Here is a 27,321-nt window from a genome sequence, read left to right as displayed (position 1 = left end):
TCCTGCACAAAGATGAACCAATAAGATTTCAGTAGTCTCCTCTTTGAAGACAATGGGATTGCACAGGAGTAAATGAAGGTAACTTGATAGGCCTCCTCATTACTAAAATATTCTGCAGGAGAAAGGAACACAGCTTGACTCTAAACCCAGAAGTTTACAGGTGTGGCTGTTAGTGAAACTTCATTTGTGATGTGAGAGAGCTTAATCTGGGATAAATGGTACTCCTGTGAATTTAAGTTGCTGATGAATAGCTGACAGTGCTATTTGATAAACATCACTTTCAATACACGAAAGCCTGAAAACTCCTACAGTTTGGAGAGGAATATTTTAAAGGTGCACTGCAAGCAAAGGCAACTATTTGTTTGTGCCTTCCATTGGTTCTTCCTGATGTAGGACTACCTTAACATATTTTTTCATGACATTTTTCTGTGGCATGTTCAGGGTTGTTGTTTTTTTAAGTAAAAATGTCAGGTGGCTATAGTCTTTCCTTTCCTTTCTTTGCTAGCAGACCTGACTAGATGTCTTACATGGATGTATTCTATGTTGCATCTCTCCAAACACAATCCCTTTCTCTCTAAGGGTATGTCTACACCCAGCCGCTAATTCGGCGGCTGGCAATCGAAGTTCTGGGTTTGACTTATTGCGTCTTGTCTGGACGCGATAAGTCGAACCAGGAAGTGCTCGCCGTCGACTGCGGTACTCCAGCTAGACGAGAGGAGTACCGCGGAGTCGACGGGGGAGCCTGCCTGCCGCGTTTGGACCGAGGTAAGTTCGAACTAAGGTACTTTGAACTTCAGCTACGTTATTCACGTAGCTGAAGTTGCGTACCTTAGTTCGATTTGGGGGTTTAGTGTAGACCAAGCCTAAGAAATGGAATCCACACTTTGCTTCATTTATGGTGGAGAGGGACAGAGAGAGTAAACAATCTGTGTATAGTCTCTGAGACTCTTTGGAGGGAAGGAGAGATGTGGCTCAGGATGTTACTTAAGGCTGTAATACTAATTTCATTTTCTGGTGATCTTATCAAGTTTCTCCTACAAAGATTAGAAATAATAGAGCCTTCTTTTCATATGAATATTATAAGCAAAAGAAAATCGCTGAGACTGGCTTTATATACTTTTCCTAAAGGAGGAATTAAAAAAAAAAAAAAAAGTCTTGCTTTACTGGTCATCTTTAAATACCAAAACTCAGAGGAAGTTTCTCATTGAATATCAGGGTTGGAAGGGACCTCAGGAGGTCATCTAGTCCAACTCCCTCCTCAAAGTAGGACCAATCCCCAGACAGGTTTTTTGCCCTAGATCCCTAAATGGCCCCCTCAAGGATTGAATTCATAACCCTGGGCTTAGCAGACTAATGCTCAAACCACTGAGCTATCCCTCCCCCCAGTTTTCTTAAAATGGAAATTAAATCAAGAAGCAATGGGCTTAAACTGCAGCAAGGGAGGTTTAGGTTGGACATTAGGAAAAAGTTCCTAACTGTCAGGGTGGTTAAACACTGGAATAAATTGCCTAGGGAGGTTGTGGAATCTCCATCTCTGGAGATATTTAAGAGTAGATTAGATAAATGTCTATCAGGGATGGTCTAGACAGTATTTGGTCCTGCCATGAGGGCAGGGGACTGGACTTGATGACCTCTCAAGGTCCCTTCCAGTCCTTGAATCTATGAAATCCAAGAAAATACATGACTGTCATCTGCAAATGATAAATATTATAAGTCAGATCCTTACTTGGTGCAAACTGGCTGAGGTTTGGGCCCTACCGGAGCACTGTGGGTGTTAATGTTAGTATGAGAAACATTTAAAATTTCCGGATTCCAAAGCATTTATATGTATTAGCCAAGATTTTCAAAATTATGTGCCTAAATCTAGGCTCAGTATTCCATCTTTAGGCACCTACAAAAAATAGTCTGATCCCCCCACCCCAAGAGTTTGAGCACCAAAGAGTTCCCATTGACCTTTTTAACTAAATTCAAGTTGACCTGGTTTATAGTGTTGGTGGGGTGTAGAGGAAAGAGTCTTGGCTGATTACCATATTTTAGCTGGAGCCTAATTATAGTGGATGAGAGTCAATAGGCCTGAAGAAACCTGATTTGTTGGGAACAGTACATTTGAATGCTGAAGGAATTGTCCTTTTACATCCTAAATCTCCCTTTTTATTTAGCCATGCCATGAATATTTTAATGAACAGTAAACATTTAAAATAGAGTTTGAAAAGTGTATAGCTGGTTTTGAAAGGGAAACTGCCTCTTGAAACTTGTGGCAAAGGATTTTACACTGAATAGGTTTTCCTCGGTGCTGGTTTAGTTTAGAGATTATTATAATTAGGGCTTTAGTGAGATAACATGTCTATGTCACTATTGCATAGCTAGATATAATTGTTTAGTATGCTTAGTTATCACAGGAAAATACACTAGCATCTGGAAATGAGACTCTTCCTCAGCAAGTGTTTGATGGGATCTTGTGAAGAATTTCCCTTTTCTGCCCCCTCTGCCCATACCCTTACCAGTTTCCATAGAGTTTTAGACTTTTTGTATATATTTTGCAACCTTGGGAAAACGTGAAGAAAATAATGACTCGTCATTCCTATAATATAAAATGTTTCCACTTCTCTTTCTTTCAACAGACAAAGATTGCCATCGAAGCGCTAAGAGACAGACACCAAAAACTCCCAGGAAATATATTAAGGGCTCTATTGGAACGATTTGATAAACATCAGAAAGATGATTAGTGTGTTTACATATATGTTTAAAATGTACATACCTTGTTGTAAAAGTATTAATAACTACATGTTACTGAACTTTGAACTTTTAAAAAAATTCGTTTTTCTCCCAACAAGGGCGGTCTCTCTTATATCTCTGATCAGCAAGTGGAAACGGGCCAAAACTCAAATTCTTAAAAGATAAAATTGGCTTACAAAGGATTTTGAAAAATTTAGGCTCATGCTCTTTTTACTAGCTTATGATATGTGAAGATGGCCTGAAAAGGTGGGGGTGTTTTTTTGGAGGTGGAATTTTCCACCCCACCCCCCCACTTAGGTTTTGATACTGGTACCACTGAAAGCCATGAACCTGATCCAAAGCCCATTTTAAGTCGATGGGAATAGGAATAGGCCAATAATAAACATCTAGTCTGGTTGTGTTGGAGAACCTCTTGGGGTGTCTCAGATCGGCACTGTGGGCTCACTTTAATTGAAATGACAAGATGTTCCTTAAAAGTTATGTTTTAAACATGTGCTAACAAAACAAATGAAAACCCAGAGTCTAAGAATGCTTTGACTGCTCAATAGCACAGCTCCCATTGTGCTAGTTCTCCAATCATCACAGATTCTTCCAAGGCAGACAACACCTAAAATTTTCTAATATAAAAAAGAAAGAAGAAACCCTCCTAGATCCTCACAGGGAGAAAAACTCTTCAGGCCTTCTTGATGTACCAGAAACAAAAACAAACAAACAAAAAGCACAAACCCATCTTTTCTCCTTTGCAGGTTACTTTTAAATTTTTGATGTTTCACCAAATTTAACAGTAATTTGCTTGGCATAGATGCTCTGATATAGTAATCATATTCATTCTTTCACAGCAGAATTACTAACTTATTCTAACGTAAAAAGTTGAAGCACTGTCTAATGTTTGAATTGTTTAAATTGCAAAAAATAGGGAGTGAAAATCCTGACCCCCCCTATACTCAATAGTAAAATCCCTTTGACTTTAATTGGACCAACATTTTATCCAAAATGTTAGAGATGAGCTCCCAAGTGGCAGTGGCAGAAAACTTCCTACTCAAAGATGCCTTTTTTGCTTTTATTTCATGCAATTATTGCCCTTATAGTATTTGCTCTTTAATGACTCCAAAAGACTGAGCAAACATTTATTTTTTTGTGCTTTAATCTTCTTGCAATAGCCACTTGTCTACTTTTACAAGAGGAAAATCAGGAAAATTTGATCTGAAGAAACAACTCCAGTTGGTCATTTTGTACAGCATCATGGTCTGCTTGATTTGGTATTAAAATGTGTAGAGTACAAACTTTTGAGCTAAATCTATGTTCATAAAAAAAAGTGCACTGAAGCATTTAGATTTCTTGTCTTCTTGGAAGCTCAATTTGAAAAGTATCCAGTACAGAAGTATATGAGTACAGAAAAGAATCAAAACTAAATGCCCTGTTGCTTCACTCTACATATTAATGTATTTAGTAATTCAAATCTATATTTTAAATGTAGTGCATGAAATCCTGGAAACAAATAAAATTGGAAGTTATACTTGACTCACTCTTGTAAAACTGACAAACTTCTGTGTGTGGATTCCTTCTTCAAACACTCTTTCATAATGAACAAGAGTATCTGTGGCACCTTAGAGACTAACACATTTATTTGAGCATAAGCTTCCGTGGGCTACAGCCTACTTCATCGGATGCATAGAATGGAACATATAGTAAGAAGATATATATACATACAGAGAACATGAAAAAGTGGAAGTAGCCATACCAACTGTAAGAGGCTAATTAATTAAGATGAGCTATTATCAGCAGGAGGAAAAAAACAGACTAACACGGCTGCTACTCTGAAATCTTTCATAATGGTATTTTACCAAATACGTTGCCACCAATGCTCATACTCATGTTTTCCAGTTGTGTGCACTTCTGCAGTGAACCTCCTCCCGTACCTTTAAGTGGCCAAATTTCAGCTGTTTTGACAAAAAGAAACCAGAAGTGAGTCTTGTAGGCTCTCTCCCGTTTTTTAAGAGCTCTGAGAATAGGGCCAGCCCAACTGGAGATCAGTGATTTGTCCCATGTGGCTAATGCAGTATAGCAGGTTCTCATCTAGCACAATCTAGGAGTCCTGTAGCGGGGCGGCCTGGCTCCCAGGCGCCCCTGGAAGCGACGAGCCAGAACAGCCGCCAGAGTGGGCGGAGCCACCGTGGCCTGTCCCCGCCCCCCGAAAGTCAAGGGGCGGGACAGGAAGTATAAAGGCCAGGCCACAGCGCTCAGTAGCTGGCCGGCAGCGGGAGAGGACAGACGCTGGTGCCCGAGCTCCCGCGGGCCTGAGCCTGCCGAGAGCCCGGTATCCTGAGGAGGACTGGCCGAGCCTGCCGAGAGCCCGGTATCCTGAGGAGGACTGGCCGAGCCTGCTGAGAGCCCGGTATCCAGAGGAGCAGTCTGAGCTTCCCCCTGCCGAGGGCCCAGAGGGAGCGACAAACCTACCTGGTGCTCGGGGCCCGGAGGAGCCCATGATCTGCGACCCAGCAGACGAAACTCAGGAGGAACAGGCACCCATGGAGGAGGAGATGGGAAGTGGCCCGGGGATAGCAGACCCCGTCCCCATGTCAGTGTGTTGCGGTCAGGATCCCCACTGACTGCGTGGCAGACGGACTGCTGCGGATAGGGCCCCGGGCTGGAACACAGTGGAGTGGGTGGGCCTGTGTTCCCCCCTGCCACCTCGCGCCGGGTGGCAGTCTCTCCTCCTCCTTGTCCAAGGGGCCTGGGCCCCTGGCAGACCATCTGTTGGCTGCCCTGCCCTGACCTAGGGCCTGGGCTAACCCAAACTGACCCAGCCCCTGCTACAAGGCCTGGGCCACTGACTGACTATTGGTTTGCTGCCCCGCCCTGACCCAGGGCCGGGGCTGTTAATTGTGTGCTCAGCCCCTGTCTAAGGGCCTGAGCTCTGAACTGTTAATTGTGTGCTCAATCCCTGCCCAAAGGTCTGGGCCCTAACTGTTATTAGCTTTGTAGCGGGGCGGCCTGGCTCCCAGGTGCCCCAGGAAGGGACGAACCCCACCCCGGTACTACTACAAGTCCAATAAATTAAATTCAAACTCTTCACTTATATCCAGGCTCACTTCTCTGCACTCTTCATCCCGTCTTCGGCTCTGCAGCATTGTCTGACTGCCCTTGTACAGAGCAACTCCTCCCAGGGCTGTCTTCCTGGAGGCCTGTTTCCAAACTCTTGGACAGAAAAAGGATGTAGAACCTGGTCTGTTAGTGAATAACCAAGGGCTGATGAGTGACTAAGGGGTATTGTAGTAACCTAGGTGGAAACCTACTTTAATCTTTCATTGCCATAGTATCAGTAGGCCTTGAGAAGATGGCTTTACATTGTTGGGTGAAAAGCACAATCCACACCAAAACTAAGCTTAACTAGTTTAAAACTTTAATATGAAAATTTTAGGACAATATATTACCACCTTAATTAAGCAAAAAGCATAAGTAAAGCAGATAGAGTAGACAGCATAATATGGAATAGACACGAGCAACACATCTCGAAGAACAACAGTTACTAAAGGTGAGTAACAATTTCTTACCTTTTTCTGGGGTGCGGGTAAGCTGTTTGCTAGTGTTAGCTTAATGCTGGTCCACTCCGGTGAATGTCCTGCATTGTTCCACCTCCCTCTGTTAAATACATGTTCTTTATGTCTTGTTTTGTTACACTATGCAGGTGCACACTAAAATTCTCATTTATAACTATTTTATTCTAAATATAACTGCATCATAACCCCAAATCCTTGTAACTGATATATTTTTACTTATCCTGCTAAAATTGGTGCCTTTTTATTTATCTATTTTTAGCCATTGCTATCCTCTTCAATCCAGCTGTCTTTTCATGTATTCCATTTTTTTAATGTACATATGTATTTATTTTACAACAGTTGAATTATTCTTACATATTTGCTTCTTATGGCCTTGGAGTTGCTGGTTGGCTAGTTTTGTCCAGTCAGTATGCATTCTTACAAACTTACTGGTAGGGGGGCCGGTGTCTTGGGCAAAAGGGGCGGAGCTGGAGGGGTCAGCGTCCCCAACCAGCCCTTCCACGCTGCCTGGCCAGTGCTGCCTGGGGCTCCAGAGGCGATTTAACTTTCCTATGAAGGAATCTGCTTAACTTACTATCATGGGCAGTATGAATGAACCCCATAGACAAGTCCCCGTATATTGGATCTTGGTTGTTCAGCAAGGCCTTCTGGCTTCTTAATGGTGTGGAGATTGTGTAGCAGCTTCAAATAAATTTAAATAGTGAAGTTTTAATTTTCACATTTGTCAGTGAACAGTATCACTACACTATTCCTTAGCCTATTTTGATATCTAATTCCAATTTATTTAGTTATGCATTGCCAAGCCATAACTGCATAGTAGAAATTGTTTAGTGTCAGAGAAGCGCTTGAGTTTTAATAGCTGGGTAAGGAGACATGTGGGGCTTTTGGCAGCCAGAAAGGTGAGGGAGGCAGCTCAGGTTCCTTGTAGCCAGGAGGCAGTTGTGGCTTTTGGTACTAGGGAGGGAATGAATCTCCTCTTTCCTTCTCCTATAAGCAGGGTTGGAGTGACTTCAATTTTTTGAGTGGGAGGCTGGGACTCTTAGTCCCCTAACAATCAGTTGCTTCACTGTCCTCCATGCCAATATCTCTGCTTCATCCATCAGAGGGGAATAAGCAAGCATGCTTGTTGAATGTTTCTTCTAAAATGGTCTGCAGTGAAACAGGTAACCGTACCAACATTTATCATTAGGTTTTACAGTAAACACCCAAGGAGATGATTGGGGAAGCAAACACTTATTTCAAATGAGTGATCTGCAAATCTACTTGCTGCTGTTATAATTTATACCAGCAAAACTGTCACCTTTACCCATTGTATGAAGTCCCACAAATAGGTTCATTTGAAGAGAAGAGATTCTTTAGTTAGCAACAGAGAAGGACTATTTTTTGTGTAATACAGGTTGCAAAGTAAACTAATGCGATTACATTTATCGGGAGAGGTTCCTGCACAGAACTTGTGACAGGAAGCAGGAAGTGTTACTATTGAATCGGGGTCAGTCTCAGGCTTTGCTAACCTGGCATGCAGCACCATGTCTCGGTACAAGAGCTGTTGAGAAGAAATCAAATGAAGTGTCTCTTTGCTTTCAAGAAAGATGTGCTGACCAAGACTAAATCAAATTAAACAAGACTCCTGAGCAGACTGCTGCACTGATGACAAAGAAGTCCAGGTAGCTGCATAAATGAATCCCCCTTGACCAAATGAACACTGCCATCACTTGCAGAATGTTAGTAATTCATTCCTTTCAGGGAATTCAAAGTCCTTCTGGACCTGCTGTCTGGCAGGTGTCTCCAGTGCCCTTGCCAGTAGATAGTAAGGGAACGCAGGCCAGCCCTCTTCACTGGGTTCCAGGCCAGGGACCCTATAATAAGCAGCCAAGGTTTCTGCCCAGTCTGACCCCCTTGCTGATGTTTCCTTGGGCTTCTTCCTACTCCTCTGACTTTCCCCCGCTCTGCCTTTGCCAGTCTCCCAACTCCCTCCACTCAGGGAGTAACCACAGCCTGCCTTCCTGATCACTGCTCCTGGGCTTTATACTGGCCCTGCCTTCTGCTCATCTGACCCTATTTCTAATTAGTGGCATGCTCCCTGATTCCTCCTCCCACTGGAATTAATTGGCCTGCCTGATCACCTTAACCCCTCTTAACCCTGTTGGGGGACATGCCCCATCACAGAAACTTAAATTAAAATAAATCCAGTCCAATCTTCAACTTATTCTGACATTATGGAAACACTCACCCTCTCCTGGGAAGCAGTATGTCTATAATGACACTCCCCAGACATTGGACAAAAACTGCCTTTTAAAAATGCTTGTGTAAAACAAAAAATGAAAATGCAAGAGGTGTGCATGTACATATCCTTGTTAAAAAATCCCCAACACAATAGTTTAAAACACTGAATGATGAAAATTGGGAAAACTGTCTGTTTAGAATGCATGCTTTTTTGGATCAGTGACCTGTCATATGTATGTACAGCACCCACCACATTTTTATACAGCATATAAATTATTATAAACCACAGAACAATCTAAAAGGGACATTAAGGTCGCAAAGTGAAATACTCAAAAGTCAGGAAACGACAAATTTAGGGTGGCCACTGCATTACTAACTGCTCCCTTGTGTATATGCATTACAATGCAGATTTCAATTAAATGAACAAATACTATCCCTTCCCCACGCAACATCTGCAGTGCACAGGTTCCACAGCACACAGTGACTGAGACACCTGTTTGATACTTATTTTTATCCTCATTGTTTAGTGTGTGATCCTTGCCTCATTCCCTATGCAAAATTCAATTTCTGCAGTGGCACATTCTCTATATGCCTCACTCATCTAACCCATGCACTACAGTCCTGATTATGAGCCCTTCAATGAGTTTTGGATTAGACCCTGAATGAGAAATGCCGCACAGCTTTCATATGCACAAGTGCAGTGCCAATAGTAAGAGATTGTTTGCTGAATGAGTATTAGTGCTCTGCTAACATACAAACACGTAGTGCCAGTGAAATATTGGAAGATCTTTAGTTTTTAAAAATCCTCATTATCTGATAAAAATGCTCAAAATTTCTTTTTAAAATTCTTATAATTCAGGCAAATCTAAATGGATTTTCATTAGACCAAGGAAAACACATTAGTAATCTAGATGTTATCTCCCTGGTAAATTTCAAGTTTCTTTTCTCAAACCCCAGAGGTGTTAAAGCTATTTTTTTAAGTCTTTTTTTCCCCTAATGACAAGAATATATTTAATACTTTATTATTGAAAAATGGCTTACTTGTTTTTACCCAATAATAAATAAATAAATAAAACCTTAGGCTGTAACTAATCATGGAATTTTTAAGCCTGAAAGATTAAAAAATTGAGAATTTTAAATGATTGGAAAACGCCATCTAGAATGGAACCAGTTATGCAACTTTAATTACAGATGTTGCTCTCCCTAAGAAAATTAAAAAATATTTCCTCATCTGGGTGAAGATATGGGATGAGGTAGTTGTTTTGCACAATTTTGGTTAATGTATTTACAATGCATTTCTTTACCTAATTGCAGCTCAATCCGATAGTGCATACTCAAGTGAAAATCCTGTTGGTTTCAGTGGTTGTTTGGCTGAGTAGGCAGGGCCGGCGCAACCCATTAGGTGACCTAGGCGGTCGCCTAGGGCACTACAATTTGGGGGGCAGCGACCGCGGCAGTATTTCGACAGTGGGACCTTTTGCCGCCTCTGTGGGGGGCAGCATTTCGGGGAGGAACCGTCCGCTGGCTAGGGCGGCAGAAAACCTGGTGGCGCTCCTGTGAGTAGGGGTTGCAGTCTCGGACCCTAGATTTTAGTTCAATAAATGATTTTCATAGATTCTAGGACTGGAAGGGACCTCGAGAGGTCATTGAGTCCAGTCCCCTGCCCGCATGGCAGGACCAAATACTGTCTAGACCATCCCTGATAGACATTTATCTAACCTACTCTTAAATATCTCCAGAGATGGAGATTCGACAACCTCCCTAGGCAATTTATTCCAGTGTTTAACCACCCTGACAGTTAGGAAATTTTTCCTAATGTCCAACCTAGACCTCCCTTGCTGCAGTTTAAGCCCATTGCTTCTTGTTCTATCCTAAGGTGAACAAGTTTTCTCCCTCCTCCTTATGACACCCTTTTAGATACCTGAAAACTGCTATCATGTCCCCTCTCAGTCTTCTCTTTTCCAAACTAAACAAAACCAATTCTTTCAGCCTTCCTTCATTGGTCATGTTCTCAAGACCTTTAATGATTCTTGTTGCTCTTCTCTGGACCCTTTCCAATTTTTCCACATCTTTCTTGAAATGCGGTGCCCAGAACTGGACACAATACTCCAGCTGCGGCCTAACCAGAGCAGAATAGAGCAGAAGAATGACTTCTCGTGTCTTGCTCACAACACACCTGTTGATACATCCCAGAATCATGTTTGCTTTTTTTGCAACAGCATCACACTGTTGACTCATATTTAGCTTGTGGTCCACTATAACCCCTAGATCCCTTTCTGCCGTACTCCTTCCTAGACAGTCTCTTCCCATTCTGTATGTGTGAAACTGATTGTTCCTTCCTAAGTGGAGCACTTTGCATTTGTCTTTGTTAAACGTCATCCTGTTTAACTCAGACTATTTCTCCAATTTGTCCAGATCATTTTGAATTATGACCCTGTCCTCCAAAGCAGTTGCAATCCCTCCCAGTTTGGTATCATCCGCAAACTTAATAAGTGTACTTTCTATGCCAATATCTAAGTCGTTAATGAAGATATTGAACAGAGCCGGTCCTAAAACAGACCCCTGCGGAACCCCACTCGTTATGCCTTTCCAGCAGGATTGGAAACCATTAATAACAACTCTCTGAGTATGGTTATCCAGCCAGTTATGCACCCACCTTATAGTAGCCCCATCTAAATTGAATTTGCCTAGTTTATCGATAAGAATATCATGTGAGACCGTATCAAATGCTTTACTAAAGTCTAGGTATACCACATCCACAGCTTCTCCCTTATCCACAAGACTCGTTATCCTATCAAAGAAAGCTATCAGATTGGTTTGACACAATTTGTTCTTTAGAAATCCATGCTGGCTGTTCCTTATCCCTTACCACCTTCCAAGTGTTTGCAGATGATTTCCTTAATTACTTGCTCCATTATCTTCCCTGTCACAGAAGTTAAACTAACTGGTCTGTAGTTTTCTGGGTTGTTTTTATTTCCCTTTTTATAGATGGGCACTATATTTGCCCTTTTCCAGTCTTCTGGACTCTCTCCCGTCTCCCATGATTTTCCAAAGATAATAGCTAGAGGCTCAGATACCTCCTCTATTAGCCCCTTGAGTATTCTAGGATGCATTTCATCAGGCCCGGTTGACTTGCAGGCATCTAACTTTTCTAAGTGATTTTTAACTTGTTCTTTTTTTATTTTATCTGCTAAACCTACCCCCTTCCCATTAGCATTCACTAGGTTAGGCATTCCTTCAGACTTCTCGGTGAAGACCGAAACAAAGAAGTCATTAAGCATCTCTGCCATTTCCAAGTTTCCTGTTACTGTTTCTCCCTCTTCACTAAGCAGTGGGCCTACCCTGTCTTTGGTCTTCCTCTTGCTTCTAATGTATTGATAAAAAGTCTTCTTGTTTCCCTTTATTCCCGTAGCTAGTTTGAGATCATTTTGTGCCTTTGCCTTTCTAATCTTGCCCCTGCATTCCTGTGTCATTTCCCCACTTACCTGTGGGCATTCCTAGATTCATCCTTTGTAATCTGTCCTAGTTTCCATTTTTTGTATGACTCCTTTTTGTTTTTTAGATCATGCAAGATCTTGTGGTTAAGCCAAGGTGGTCTTTTGCCACATTTTCTATCTTTCCTAACCAGCAGAATAGCTTGCTTTTGGGCCCTTAAGAGTGTCCCTTTGAAAAACTGCCAATTCTCCTCAGTTATTTTTCCCCTCAGTCTTGATTCCCATGGGACCTTACCTATCAGCTCTCTGAGCTTACCAAAATCTGCCTTCCTGAAATCCATTGTCTCTATTTTGCTGTTCTCCCTTCTACCCTTCCTTAGAATTGCAAACTCTATGATTTCATGATCACTTTCACCCAAGCTGCCTTCTACTTTCAAATTCTCAACGAGTTCCTCCCTATTTGTTAAAATCAAGTCTAGAACAGCTTCCCTCCAGTAGCTTTTTCAACCTTCTGAAATAAAAAGTTGTCCGCAATGCAGTCCAAGAACTTGTTGGATAGTCTGTGCCCCGCTGTGTTATTTTCCCAACATATATCCAGATCAGGGCCGGCTCCAGAGTTTTGGCCGCCCCAAGCAGCCAGAAAAAAAAGCTGCGATTGCGATCTGCGGTGGCAATTCGGCGGGAGGTCCTTTGCTCCGAGCGGGAGTGAGTGACTGTCCGCCGAATTGCCGCCGAACACCTGGACGTGCTGCCCCTCTCCGGAGTGGCCGCCCCAAGCACCTGCTTGCCAGGCCGGTGCCTGGAGCCGGCCCTGATCCGGATAGTTGAAGTCCCCCATCATCACCAAATCTTGGGCTTTGGATGATTTTGTTAGTTGTTTTAAAAAAAGCCTCATCCACCTTTTCCACCTGGTTAGGTGGCCTGTAGTAGACTCCTAGCATGACATCACCCTTGTTTTTTACCCCTTTTAGCCTAACCCAGAGACTCTCAACACTTCCATCTCCTATGTCCATCTCTACCTCAGTCCAAGTGTGTACATTTTTAATATATAAGGCAACACCTCCTCCCTTTTTCCCCTGTCTATCTTTCCTGAGCAAGCTGTACCCATCCACACCAACATTCCAATCATGTGTATTATCCCACCAAGTTTCAGTGATGCCGACAATGTCATAGTTGTATTTATTTATTAGCACTTCCAGTTCTTTCTGCTTATTCCCCATACTTCTCGCATTTGTATATAGGCATCTAAGATACTGGTTTGATCTTTCCTCCCAGTTTTGTCCTGACCCTCCTTTCTCTCTGCCAGTATAGCCCACACTCCCTCTTGTTTCCGACCCATCTCCCAGGTCTCCATGTTCCCCACTTACCTGTGGGCTTTGCTCACCTGTCCCCGTCGAACCTAGTTTAAGGCCCTCCTCACTAGGTTAGCCAGTCTGTGCCCAAATAGGGTCTTTCCCCTCCTTGAAAGGTGAACGCCATCTCTGCCTAGCAGTCCTTCCTCGACTAGCATCCCGTGGTCTAGGAAGCCAAAGTGACACCATCTTCGCAGCCAGGCATTCACCTCCATGATGCATCTGTCTCTGCCTGGGCCCCTACCTTTGACAGGAAGAATCGAAGAGAATACCACCTGCGCTCCAAACTCCTTCACCCGTACTCCCAAAGCCCTGTAGTCACTCTTGATCCGCTCAGTGTCACACCGCGCAGTATCATTTGTGCCCACATGGATGAGTAGCATGCGGTAGTAGTCGGAGAGCTGGATGATCCTCGACAATGCCTCCGTAACATTTCGGATACGGGCTCCCGGCAAGCAGCATACCTCCTGAGATGAAATGTCAGGGCGACAGATGGGTGTCTCCGTCCCCATCAGCAGAGAGTTTCCGACCACCACTACCCTATGTTTCCTATTCGCAGTGGTGACAGCAGACCTCCCAGCCTTAGGGGTATGAGGCTTCTCCTTCTTTACTGTTGGGGGTGATTCCTTCTGCTCCCCTTTACCCCAATGATTCTGAGACAGGTGTGCTTCAGGCCAAATTCCAGAAGAAGCAGATTGTCCAGGACACATGCACATTTCTGTTAGGGGGCTTATTGGGGGACATTTTTGAAAGTGCCTTTAGTTAGCATAAGTGTACACCACATTTTTGTAGAATGTTTCAAAGCAGCAGCACAACCTAACTGAATAGACTTATTAACAATCACTGTCCAGTGTTGAGAAACACTTTTAAGAGTGCCCTTAAGTAATAAAGAAATGTATGTATTTGTATTGATTCACACACCCATTTCATAAAAAGGACCCTCTATCCTTTTTCTCTAGACCAGGGGCAGGCAAATTTTTTGGCCTGAGGGCCGCATTGGGTTTAGTAAATTGTATGGAGGGCCGGTTAGGGTGTGGAGTCGTGGCCTGGCTCCCACCTCCTATCTGCACACCCCCCCCCGGGACCCCTGCCCCATCCACACACCCCGCTCCCTGTCCCCTGACTGCCCCGGACCCCCGCCATCCCATCCAACCCCTACTCTCATTCCTGACGGCCCCCCCAGAACCCCTGCCCTATCCAACCACCCCTTTTCCCTGTCCCCTGACTGCCCCTGGAACCCCTGCCCCTGACTGCCCCCTGCCACCCCATCCAAACCCCCTTCCTTCCTGACTGCCCTGCCCCCATTCAACTCCCAATTCCCCCCGACCCCTATCCACACCCCCGCCCTCTGACCACCATCCCGATCTCCCCGCCCTCTATCCAACCCCCCTGCCCCCTTACTGAGCAGCCTGGAGCGCTGGTGGCATTACAGCCACCAAGCCCGGCTGGAGCCGAGCCACGCTGTTGCTGCCGCCGCCACCACCACCACGCAGCACAGAGCACTGGGTCAGGACGGGCTCTGCAGCTGCGCTGCCCCAGGAGCTAACAGCCCCGCCACCCAGAGCATTGTGCCGGCGGCGGAGCGAGCTGAGGCCGAGGGGGAGGAGGAACAGCAGAGGAGGAGCTGGGGGTAGCCTCCTGGGCCAGGAGCTCAGGGGCCGGGCAGGACGGTCCCGCAGGCTGGATGTGGCCCGTGGGCCATAGTTTGCCCATCTCTGCTCTAGACATTCCTTGCCACAATTATAGAAAAATGATTACCACCCTCTTCACCCAATAATTAGAATATATAATAACCCAGCAGTTGCACATATTTAGATCTTTCTAATGTCCTACTGGAGTCCTCTCTTACCCCTGAAATAAACAAATGGGCTTTTGCTGAGCAAAGATCCTCTGAAGATCAATAAACTAGGACTATTTCAGACTTATGACAGTGCTGGTCACATACACCACATCAAGGATGTAACTGCCTTGAGAACAAGCAAGATCTCAAGATTCTAATTTTATTTATTTTTTTTTATATTTTATATAGGATCTATATATAGATAGATATAATTTAGTTAGTTAGAAAAATGTATATATAAACTGCATATATTTGATGATATCCTTTTCCGCCTCCCTCTATATGTCACTTGTGGCAGTATAAAAGACACACGTATTTAAAAAAAAAAAAAAAAAAAAAGCCTCCTTTATGATGCCAGAGAGGTGTAAAGTGGATTTATTGCAAATTCAAGGTCATTGAATTTGATCAATTACTAGATAGGTTTCTGATGTCAGAACAAGCACTGCACATTGTGTATGTTGAACTGAGTTAGCCAATGCTGCAGTGTATCAATGTACTTAGCCTGCTTTTGTCCTGAAAAGTGTGTACTTAAAAATGACACCTCTTAGGACCAGAGAGCCCCTCCTATCTATTCAGAGTCATCACTGCTTAATTTAGTGACAAAAATAATGTGCACTAATATTTATTCCTGTTAGAACTGCAAAGTCAACATACCTAAGACAGTGAGCTTGACTATATCCTCCTAATATATCAACAGAATTCATACTGAGCTCCAATCAATCCTGTGCAACCCTCTTGCCTTCAGTTTTGTTGCATAGATATTATTAAGAGTATAACCTAATAGTAGTGGGTTTGAACAGGTGAGGGCCACTGATAGTGAAAATCTGTCAATTGAGTAAAGATTATAGAGTGTAACTCAGTTTGAGACACCTAGCTATTTTTTCTAAAGAAAGTGGGGATTGAAAGATATGATTAAAAGAAAGATGGGATTGAGGTTAGCTCAAAATGGGCAAACATTTTGTGTTGGATTGTTACTATTCCTAATATAGTATATATTCTAAATATAATATTGTCTCTACATTTCTTTCTGGATCCTTTTTCAGATTCTTTTGTCTCCATGTCAGTGTCATAGTTATTGTGTAATAGCGTGTGGGACCTACTATTGTTTTTATCAACAAAGATTACATCCTACTGCCTGCTCCTTAATAACCCTAATTTAAATGTTCTTTCACATGCCAAAAATCAAAAATGTAAAACTGTCACAGCAACTGGACATATAAATATGATCACTAATCATTTAAAAAAAACAGTTTTTCATCCGCTCCTCTTTCAAATTTCATTTTAAAAGTCACTTCTTTAATACTTTGCTTTCTGTATGCTTCACAGAAGTGCTGTAATAAAATAAATGATAATCCTGTAGTGCTGTGTGATAAAACCCATACTTTGGGCAACTGTTGTTGGATCATTCCCTCCATTCCCAGAAGTGGAAGGGGCTCATATAGTGCATTTTCTTGTAGCACCAAATGGGAGAGCCACAGCCCAATGGCACCAGGCCCCTCCCATTTCTGATGCCCCGTCTAGATACTTTGTGTGAATTGGGTTGTGAGTTGTAAAGTGACGTAGATTTGGCAGATTAAAGATTGCAAACCCAAACCCCAAATGAATGGGAGCTAAAGGAGGGGGTACGGGTCTGCTGATATTAAGTAATGCTAGACAGAAAGGAGGGTGCGTATACAGTGTATTTTTCAAATGGTTTAGTGATACTGGGTCAGATATCTGTTAAACTGGTGTAAATCTGAAGTAATCCATTTATGCCAGTGTAAGTATTACCCTAATAGAACTGTAGCCACACACTCTTAACGAACCTCATCCAAAGTCACTGAAGTCTATTTTGAAAAAAAAAGGCCATTGACTTCAGTGGCCTCTGAATCAGCCTAGCAGTGAATAGTTTCACATTCATAGGCAGGAGTTTTTGTTTATTAACAACAGTAATGTTTACATGCAATCTGAAGACAAGTGTAAATATTTTCCCCAAACTCATTCTGTCATATTTTCCTCATGCAAAGAAGGTTGCATCTTCCACTGACTGAATCACAGGAGGCTCACAGGTTTTTCTTCCATGGTTAGCTAAGAGAATGTGGCCTTTCCTGTATTATGCAGATTTAAAGTTCATTAAATAATGAGGTGAGAGTCTCACCCCTTCTTTAGCCCCTGTACATTATCTAAAATGGCTGGATTGACGTGAAGAAATCCTAAGGGCCTTGCATCTCGCTGGGTGAGGCCTCCCTTCATGCAGGCAATATGGAAGACAGGCATAAGGCTGCCTCCTGGCGGCTCCCCATAAAGTCAGTGTAGGAGGTGTCTGTGGCTGGGAGGAGCATAGCAGGGCCAGGGCTGCAGTATACAGCATTAGGAGTTTCCAAGCAGTACTATATGCCATAGGACAGCTCCTGTAACCTAGACAGGAGCCTCTCCTCCAGCCCCTGGAATAACCCAGGATCAGGAGGGCACAACCGTGGTTTAAAGCCAACACGGTCCACCATATCCTGGGGCTGGGGCTTCTGTGTTTTTTGCCTCTCAGTCTGTTTGCACTGAGTTTGTACCTATGACCCACTCTGAATTCTGTGTTGTAATTGAAATCAATATATTTGAAAATGTAGAAAACATTCCAAAAATAGTTGTTATAAATTTAAATTGGTATTCAATTATTAAGAGTGTGATTAAAACTGTGATTAATCACCACTATTCTTTTTAATCTCGCGATTACTAGCCTGTCTGCTGGGCTCATGCCCATCTGTCCAGCTCTTTGTCAAAAGCAGGAAAAGTGGCCATCCTTCACCTCCTTGGAGCTGAGCAACAAAACTAACCCTTTCCTTTCCACCAAGAAAGATTCTCATTATTTTGTGGGACAACCTGGCTGATATCTGCTGTTTTAAAAGGCGCTTTGATAGGGTTTAGTTTTTTGTTTTATATAATCACTTAATTGCCATTTTGAAGTGTTTTAGCTCATTTTCTCTTTTGTATCCTAACCAATACATTGATAGACTTTAGCATGGATTTCTTAGTGTGTTTGCCATAGAACTAAGAAAGCTGAAGTCTCTGTATTCCTAACCCTGAATCTTGTTTAAAACTGTGTAATATTGGAGAGCTTCAGGGTCACGTTAACATCTTTGATTCTTTTTGTGTGCTCCCCTCTTGCAGACCTCTTTAAAAGATTTGTATGTATAACTCAGATTTTAGTTATTATCTTAAAAATAACCAATATTTTGGGCATTATCTTAAAAAAATGCCCACAAAACTTCACATGCCATTGAGCATTAATTGAAGCTGAATGGACTTCCATTGGAGATTTTGGGGAACAGGCGCAAAATCAGACTTATACTGGTAAACAGGAAATATAATAAATTAGTCCTGACTTATATTTTTAAATATTAAATAATCAAGCAGCATTCAAATCAAGTGACCAAAATTCAATATGGCATAATTGCTGATATTTTAAAAATTTTCCCATATGAGTGCTATTAGAAGGTATTATTGATCCTTAAGTATTTGCTTCTAATTGTTCTACTAGCTCTGTGGAGGTTCTCTGATATAATTTTACATGAGTGAATTGTTTTTGTTTTATCATTCAGTTCTTTTCCTGTATCTCTAAAGTACATCTAATCAGAGTCTCAGTCCTCTTTGCTTTGACTTATTTCCTTTTTTTCTTTATATTTTGTTTTTATCTTCCACAGATAATAAAGTCAGTGTGATAATAAGTGTTTTCCTCAAACAGCATCAATAAACTATACATAAGTTTAAGTGGCATAAAATAAGGGCAAGTGGATAAAATAGAAAAGGAATAAAGAAAAGTGAACAAAAAGTGATGGTGAATAAAATGTATGTATGCACCAGATATGGTTAGTTTGTCTACTGATTGTCAATTCTCTGTCTTAAGCTGTGAACTATATATACATTAGGTTCACAAAAAAATACCAAAACATCTAATTTTAATGGCTTTCCTGAGAGCTGTTTGTTCCCATGTTCTACAGGTGTGTAAAGCCCTGAACTTTAGAGACCCAGGCATATAGAACAGTATTGTTTCTTATGGGTAGTGTTGAGAAAGTCCAAAAAGCGGATGAAATTAAGTTGCAGTCAGTATTTGTCCATTTTTAACATGCAAAGTTTTCCTTTTTTCCAAATATCCTTCAACCACTACAAGTGTAGGTAGAACATTTATCTCTCAAAAGAAGCAGTATTCTGCATTTTGCTTAAGGTATTTTAAGAGTCAGAATTGAATTCCCTTATTGCTTTCAGGTAACCTGAGATGCCATCAGTTAATTGCTTCCTTCATTCTATCTTCAATACCACACACTGTTCTAGTTTCATGTGTAGAAATCATGGAATCTCTCTTTATAGCTACTATTTGTTGTGATGGTGGGTTGAACAGTACTCTATTCTACTAAAGAAATTATATCTATGATAGTCTGTTTTGTCAAGTTACAATTAAAATAAAACAGATATCCCTCTAGAAGTGACAGACCAGGGGTTCTCAAACTGGGGGTTGGGACCTCTCAGGGGGTTCTGAGGTTATGACCTGGGGAGTCGCAAGCTGTCAGCCGCCACCCCAAACCCTGCTTCACTTCCAGCATTTATCATAGTGTTAAATATTTTTAAAGTGTTTTTAATTTATAAGGGGGGGTTGCACTCAGACTTGCTGTGTGAAAGGGGTCACCACTACAAAAGTTTGAGAACCACTGATATAGATTTACCCCTAGATAAAAGTGGCTGCATTAGTGTCCAAGAAAAATGGCAGTCAAAAAAATAGCAACATTTGTGACAGGTGAGGGGAACAAAAGTAGACCTCTGACTTCTGTTTTCAAGTTTAGTATGTTATAAAAACTGACTCACTTGACATTACTCTTAAATAAGAGGATACAAAACCAGCTAATCTTCCTTTAATCTGAGTATTCTACTCTAATCTCAAATATGTTCGTGTATCTTGAAGAATCCACAACTGCACCCTTACAGTCACAGGAGATTGTTCTAATCCTGTGAATAAAAAGACATTTTGAGACTTTGAAACCTGTAAGAGAGCTTCAGAGGGCTCCCTAAACGTTACACCTTCCACTATATTCTGCAGATTCATTAAAAACCTCAAGATTTAATTCAACAGTTTATGCATCACCACAAAGAATTATATAATTCTCCATAATTCCCCCTAGCAAATCTAATTCCTTATGTTATTATTCAGGATACTGTAACGGATTTCATTTAGATTTGAGACAACAGTGATTAACAACACATCGACGTTCCTGACATGCATGCTAAATGTCTCTGGGGTTCAGGAGTAACGTTGTAAGTAAACTGACTGAAATATATTTCTCCTCTAGAGGGCAGTGTCTCCAGTCCAGATCATATACTGAACTGTCGCAGAACTCCATGCCTACTGCTTAATAAACTGAATTCTTATTCCAGCTTCAATCAATTTTCTCATTTGCATTAATAAGCACTTAAAAATTCATACTTGTTATATTTCTTTCGTATGTACATTATTAAATTCTCACTTTTTTGTTTTTCCTTTTTCTTAGCCCATCATTCCAACGTACACTGAAAATGTCCGGGAAGCATATAGGTCTCTTAGAGAAACAAGTAAGATATACTGTACTTCAAGTATATTTTTCCTCCAAATGTCTGAAATGGTTTTCTTCACTTGCATGTCAGAATAAATATTCTTTTAAATGTCTTTAAATTTTGCTTTCTTTTGATACTATGGATAAACTTGGGCAGATGATATGAATGTTTCGTAATAAAACATCTCTGCAAAACCTGCTTGGTGTGTTTGTGTATATATAGAACCATCAGTAGATTAATTTCAGTTTCAGGTGCACAGTTTTTAGACTCCAGTTTACTAAATCTGCCATGCCTTGTCTTAGAACAGACACATCCTCACACCTAAATTTTCTGTCGAGAGTGAGACAAACAGGCACCATTTAGATTCAATTAATTTGGGGGCTCTGATTTTTTCCTAAGCTTGACATGTATTTACTCCCTTCCCAGCTATAAGACTATTTTTTAAAATAAACATACAGGGTTTTTTAGGTGGCTTTATGACGTTTTTTGAGTGCCAGTTATTCCTCTCTATTGCGGGTTTCCAGTCAAATATTGCACATGTATTGGAAATCCTATTTCATATGATCCAAAGATTGCTGCAGAACTAGCTGAAAAGGTAAATTTGATTCTTCTGTTGGCAATATCAAAACCCATTCTATAATTGCATTATTTTAAATGTATTTGAAATATTTCTGTGTTTAAGAGTAAATGAAAGAATTAAAATTACATCTTCATTAGATTTTTTTAGTGTGAATTTTGTCTGTCATGTATTGCATACAGTATGTACATTATAAACAAGAGTTGCATCTTTATTTTTTTTCGGTATGAAAGCTAATATGAAGGCTCTACCCAGACAAATCTGCCATCATCTGGGCCATGTAAGATCATGGATACCAAGCATGGCTAACATATTTGTCTGAAGTATCACCTTGCTGTGGAGGCTCACAAAGATATGCCATGGGAGGCTGCTTTTTTTTTTATTTATTTAAATGACTCTGATGCCACAAATTGTGGGCTTACTAGGAAGTCAAGTAGCTAAAGCTCTGCTGTCTGCCACCTATAACTCTTATTTTTTGCTCCCTTTAACCTCCTCATCTATAATTGTACCACAATTAATTCTCCAGAGCTAGAAAGGAGAAACTCTCCAGCTGTAATCATAGACAGATGATAGAGCAGTGGCCATATTTTTTTGTTATAACCACCACAAAAAACGTGTTTTGCATTCTTTTAGCATGAATCATCACAAGATTTGTCTTGTTAAAATTGATTTTACATATAACCCAAAATGTTTTAAATCCTTTCACTTCACTTCTTTGGTTAATGTATTCAGGAAGTATATGCCATCTACAGGGCTCCATTTCTCCATCAATACTGTGCTAGTTAAAAGCATTCTTGAGTGTATTTGACCTTTAACAGCCAGGGAATTAATCTAAATTTCTTTCTCAGCTGATTTACTTGGATAATTGTATAGTATTGTGGTGTTTGTGTACACACACATACAAATGAAAGAAAGGGGAAAAATATGTTTCTAGCTCTTAACCAGGAGTTTAAATTATAATTGTGGTTTGAAACAAGCACAAAGAACAGCCAGAATCATAGTTGTTAGTACTTTTATGCCTGAGAACGTGCTGTGTTTTTTTTTAATAGACTTTGCAATCCAACAGCTCCCTGAAAGCTAGTATTTTAACATTTAATTTCAGAAGTGAATGAAATAGGTCAAAAACTTACATAGACTATCTTAGAAGGGTGGCTTATAAAGCACCTTGAGTTGCTTGGAGGGAAAGCAGTTTAAGTACCAAGTAGTGGTAGTAACATAAAATAGATACTAATATACTAGTAGCCTGTAAAATAGCATATCAATAAAAAATAAAATAAAATGTACAATACCATTGAATTTAGTGGCTCTGGTGCTAAATCACTGCAAGTGTAACCTCATGTGGTGTGACATTGCTTGAAACCTTTGAAGGAATTTTCATCCTATTTGTACATGATTATTTGATATAGACACCAAGAATAAAAATTAAATTAAATGTGTATGGTTTAAGATGGTCACGTTTGTACAACTGTCATGCAGGCTGCTTATCTTAAGATAGTCAAACTTTGCAGGTTGTTCTTTGGAGGCCACTCCCAAGATCTTCTTGAAAACTTTGTTCCTGTGACGTTTGGGAGCTCCACAGGAATAACTGTAGAGCCAATCAGGCTGGCTCTCTCAAGTCTGGGAAGCTAGCCCGGCAGGGTATGTGCTTACTGCCTAATACTGCATTCTCCAAAACTTGCTGAACTGGCTCTCCTGATTATCATCCTCTCTGGAAGGTTTTGAGTGTCACCTGAGAAATTACAGGATTGTACTGTATGTTTTTCCATTTTATTAATACATCAGTTTTGTTAAATTCCCATTGAAATAGTCTAGAAATAAAGTTTATGAAGTCAAATATTACAAAGAGTGTTGTGTGATTTATATTAGGACTACCTTGCTTCCACTGAACTCAATGTGAACTTTGCTGTCTATTTAAATGGGCAAAGGACTGAGTCTTCTGTGATTAACATGTTCATTTCACAACTGCACTGTCAGATGCACTCCTTAATTCAGGAAGGAACTTAAGCACATGCTAACATTAAGTATGAACTTAAGTCCCATTGAATTAATAACACTTAAGATCTCTCCTAGATTGACACCATAACTGTTTATTATTGGTTTTCAAAGGAAACTATTAGGGTGACAACTAGCCACTGTAAGTGGTTTACTATTCTTCTTAAAGTGGATCCCCCCTGCACACACTTTACTCAGATGATTTTTTCCCCAGTATCTTTTGCAGCCTTGGGGAAAAGGAAATCAATGATTCTGCTATGTGCATGCTGATGCAATACAAAGAGGATTGAACTGGAAAGCTTGGGCAAAGGGAACACCTTGGGCTGTCAAATGATGAGAGGAAGAGAAAGCTCTTCTGGAACCTGGACTCATTGGGCCACTACAGCTTTGAAAACAGAATATAAGGCATCAAAGGGTGTCAAAGATCAGGACAGTGACTGGGGCAACAGGATATATGGCAAACCAAACAAAAATAGAGGGTGGGTTTTTCTTTATAACAGTGATGTTTTAGTACCTGCTTACTTGCATTTCTACTGCTCTGATAGGATTTTTTTTTATTACCATAAAATTAGGCTCCAAAATCCATATTTAAAAAATATGGATTTGGGAGCTTAGCACTGGGTTTCTCTCGTTGAAAATCTTGCAGGTAGCAGATTCCTCCCCGCCCCCCAAAAGAAACAAGTAAGGAATAAGTCTTTACTGCTACTAGCAGATACCGTATTTTTCCTCTTCCTCTGGGGAGTGCAGGGGACCCATGGAAATGGGCACTGCATGCTATATGAATGTCTTCCCCTCCCCAAGAATATTTTTCCAGTTTATGCTGGGTAACTGAATTCAGCACATCCCATAGTCCAAACCAGTTTGATTCTTAGGCTGCTTCTGACACCATATGATGATTTGTTTGCTTTTGTAGATATAAGCTATAGGCAATAGCTCTACAACTACAAATTTAAATCATCGAGACTAAGGGCAAATCTACACTACAAAATTAAGTTGACCTAAGTTATGTCGACATACAGCCACTGCTGTAATTGAATCGGTTTTACATGTCCACATTATGCTCCTTATGTTGTCCGTGTGTATTGGAGTGCTTGCACCAATTTAACTACTAGTGTGGACAGTTTCTGAAAGGCAGCAACAGTTGATGTAAGCAATGCAGTGTCTACCCTGACATTGTGTCAACCTAACTTTGCATTGACGTAAGTGCTATGCCACTTGCAGAGGTGGAGTTATTAAGTCCGTGTAGTGGGCGATTTACGTTGGTGGGAGCTACATTTTAGTGTAGATGCTTACAGAGTTAGATTGATGAAAGCTGCTTTACATTACTCTAACTCTGTAGCATAGACCAGGCCTAAGGCAGAACAGAGATGACTGCTGTGTTCAGTTTCTAAGAACTGCACCACAAATAAATATTTCTGCAAGAGTTAAAAACTTACACATTCAGAAAAATGGAACAAGCAAGATCATCTCAAATAGCACCCTTACCTCCTGCATAAAGTGGCCACATCCAATGTTTCATCAAGAAAAAAGGGACTATAATAAAACAGCCATTATTTGTCTTGTATTGAGCATTGGTTTTAAGTATGTATGATGATTATCTGCTCCAAAAACACTTCACATGATAGTTCAGCCACATATTTTATCTTTAAAAAATCTAACCATACATAATGAATGGCCAGAGGCAGATGTAAGAAATGGCAACGTTGATTAGGCTCTGCAGGGTCTCTGCTAACCAGTTTCTCATGCTTGTAGTCAAGGGGAACTAGTCCCGGTTGGTAAACTGGTAACACTGGTCTACAATTTTTGAGAAGTCGTCTGCTTCAGAGACAAAATTGCTATTTATTATGTATTTTGATGTGCTGAATTCAAATATGACAATTAAAACAACTGATTGGCTACTGTTTCTAAGATATAAGTTTTTACATTTTATGTCTATGTATATTGTGTAGATAGTAGTTTTAATCATAAATTGTAAACCTAGGTCTTTTCATGTGTTTATGGTTGCTTTACATGATATTATTTCACCTGTCCTGTTTATGTAACACTTTAAAAATCAGCAAAAGGGTTATATAAATAAAATTGATTATGAAAGAAAAGGCAAAAAACTATTATGTACATAGTTTAGTCCTATTCAGTGTCTACTCGGCACTTCTTGGCTTGTCTCTTGTATTCATTAAATGGAGCATCTCTTGTCACTGTCCAGCAATAGTCTGCAAGCATTGATGGGCTCCATTTGCCCTGATAGCGTTTCTCCATTGTTGCAATGTCCTGGTGAAATCGCTCGCCGTGCTCGTCGCTCACTGCTCCGCAGTTCGGTGGAAAAAAAATCTAGATGAGAGTGCAAAAAATGTATCTTTAGTGACATGTTGCAACCAAGGCTTTTGTATGCCTTGAGGAGGTTTTCCACCAACAACCTGTAGTTGTCTGCCTTGTTGTTTCTGAGAAAATTTATTGCCACTAACTGGAAGGCTTTCCATGCCGTCGTTTCCTTGCCACGCAGTGCATGGTCAAATGCATCATCTCAAAGAAGTTCACGAATCTGAGGACCAACAAAGACACCTTCCTTTATCTTAGCTTCACTTAACCTTGGAAATTTTCCATGGAGGTATTTGAAAACTGCTTGTGTTTTGTCAATGGCCTTGACAAAGTTCTTCATCAGACCCAGCTTGATGTGTAAGGGTACATCTACACTACAGCGGGGAGTCGATTTAAGATACGCAAATTCAGCTACGTGAATAGCGTAGCTGAATTCGACGTATTACAGCCGACTTACCCCGTTGTGAGGACGGCGGCAAAATCGACTTCTGCCGCTTTTTGTCGGCGGCGCTTACTACCACCTCCGCTGGTGGAGTTAGAGCGCCGATTCGGGGATCGATTGTCGCGTCCTGACGGGACGCGATAAATCGATCCCCGAGAGGTCGATTTCTACCCGCCGATTCAGGCGGGTAGTATAGACCAGGCCTAAGGGTGGTAACAAAATCTTCCTTGATTCAACAAGTGGTGGATGCTGAACACTTTTCCTCCCAGGCTCCAATGACTGTCGGAGTGGCCAATCTTTCTTGATGTAGTGGGAATCTCTTGCACGACTATCCCATTCGCAGAGAAAACAGCAGTACTTTGTGTATCCAGTCTGCAGACCAAGCAAGAGAGCAACAACCTTCAAATTGCCACAAAGCTGCCACTGATGTTGGTCATAGTTTATGCACCTCAAAAGTTGTTTCATGTTGTCATAGGTTTCCTTCATATGGACTGCATGACCAACTGGAATTGATGGCAAAACATTGCCATTATGCAGTAAAACAGCTTTCAGACTCGTCTTCGATGAATCAATGAACAGTCTCCACTCATCTGGATCGTGAACGATGTTGAGGGCTGCCATCACACCATCGATGTTGTTGCAAGCTACAAGATCACCTTCCATGAAGAAGAATGGGACAAGATCCTTTTGACGGTCACGGAACATGGAAACCCTAACATCACCTGCCAGGAGATTCCACTGCTGTAGTCTGGAGCCCAACTTACTCTTGGGTAGTTCCAAATCCCTGACAAGGTCATTCAGTTCACCTTGTGTTATGAGGTGTGGTTCAGAGGAGGAGGATGGGAGAAAATGTGGGTCCTGTGACATTGATGGTTCAGGACCAGAAGTTTCATCTTCTTCCTCATCTGACTCAAGTGAGAATGATTCTGGTGCATCAGGAACCAGCAGTCCTTCTCCGTGGGGTACTGGGCGTATAGCTGATGGAATGTTTGGATAATGCACAGTCCACTTTTTCTTCTTTGACACACCTTTCCCAACTGGAGGCACCATGCAGAAGTAACAATTGCAGGTATGATCTGTTGGCTTTCTCCAAATCATTGGCACTGCAAAAGGCATAGATTTCCTTTTCCTGTTCAACCACTGGCGAAGATTTGTTGCACAAGTGTTGCAGCATATGCGTGGGGCCCACCTCTTGTCCTGATCTCCAATTTTGCAGCCAAAATAAAGGTGATAGGCTTTCTTAACCATAGTGGTTATACTGCGCTTTTGTGATGCAAAAGTCACTTCACCACAAAC

At 41.3% G+C, this 27,321-nt stretch overlaps 1 protein-coding gene across 1 annotated transcript in view; it reads left to right on the top strand.

Moving 5' to 3' along the window:
* The window catches only part of LOC117871648 (transmembrane protein 68-like), a 33,782-nt gene extending 29,543 nt beyond the window's left edge, over positions 1-4,239 (top strand). The window contains exon 6 of the mRNA XM_034759444.1: positions 2,622-4,239. Coding sequence (XP_034615335.1) covers positions 2,622-2,726 — 105 coding nt within the window. The 3' untranslated portion in view covers positions 2,727-4,239. The remainder of the gene's footprint in view (positions 1-2,621) is intronic.
* The last annotated feature ends 23,082 nt before the right edge of the window (positions 4,240-27,321 follow it).

The sequence above is a fragment of the Trachemys scripta genome, chromosome 2 (assembly GCF_013100865.1).
Source record: "Trachemys scripta elegans isolate TJP31775 chromosome 2, CAS_Tse_1.0, whole genome shotgun sequence".
Lineage (NCBI taxonomy): Eukaryota > Metazoa > Chordata > Testudines > Emydidae > Trachemys > Trachemys scripta.
This window is presented reverse-complemented; position numbering and strand designations above follow the sequence as displayed.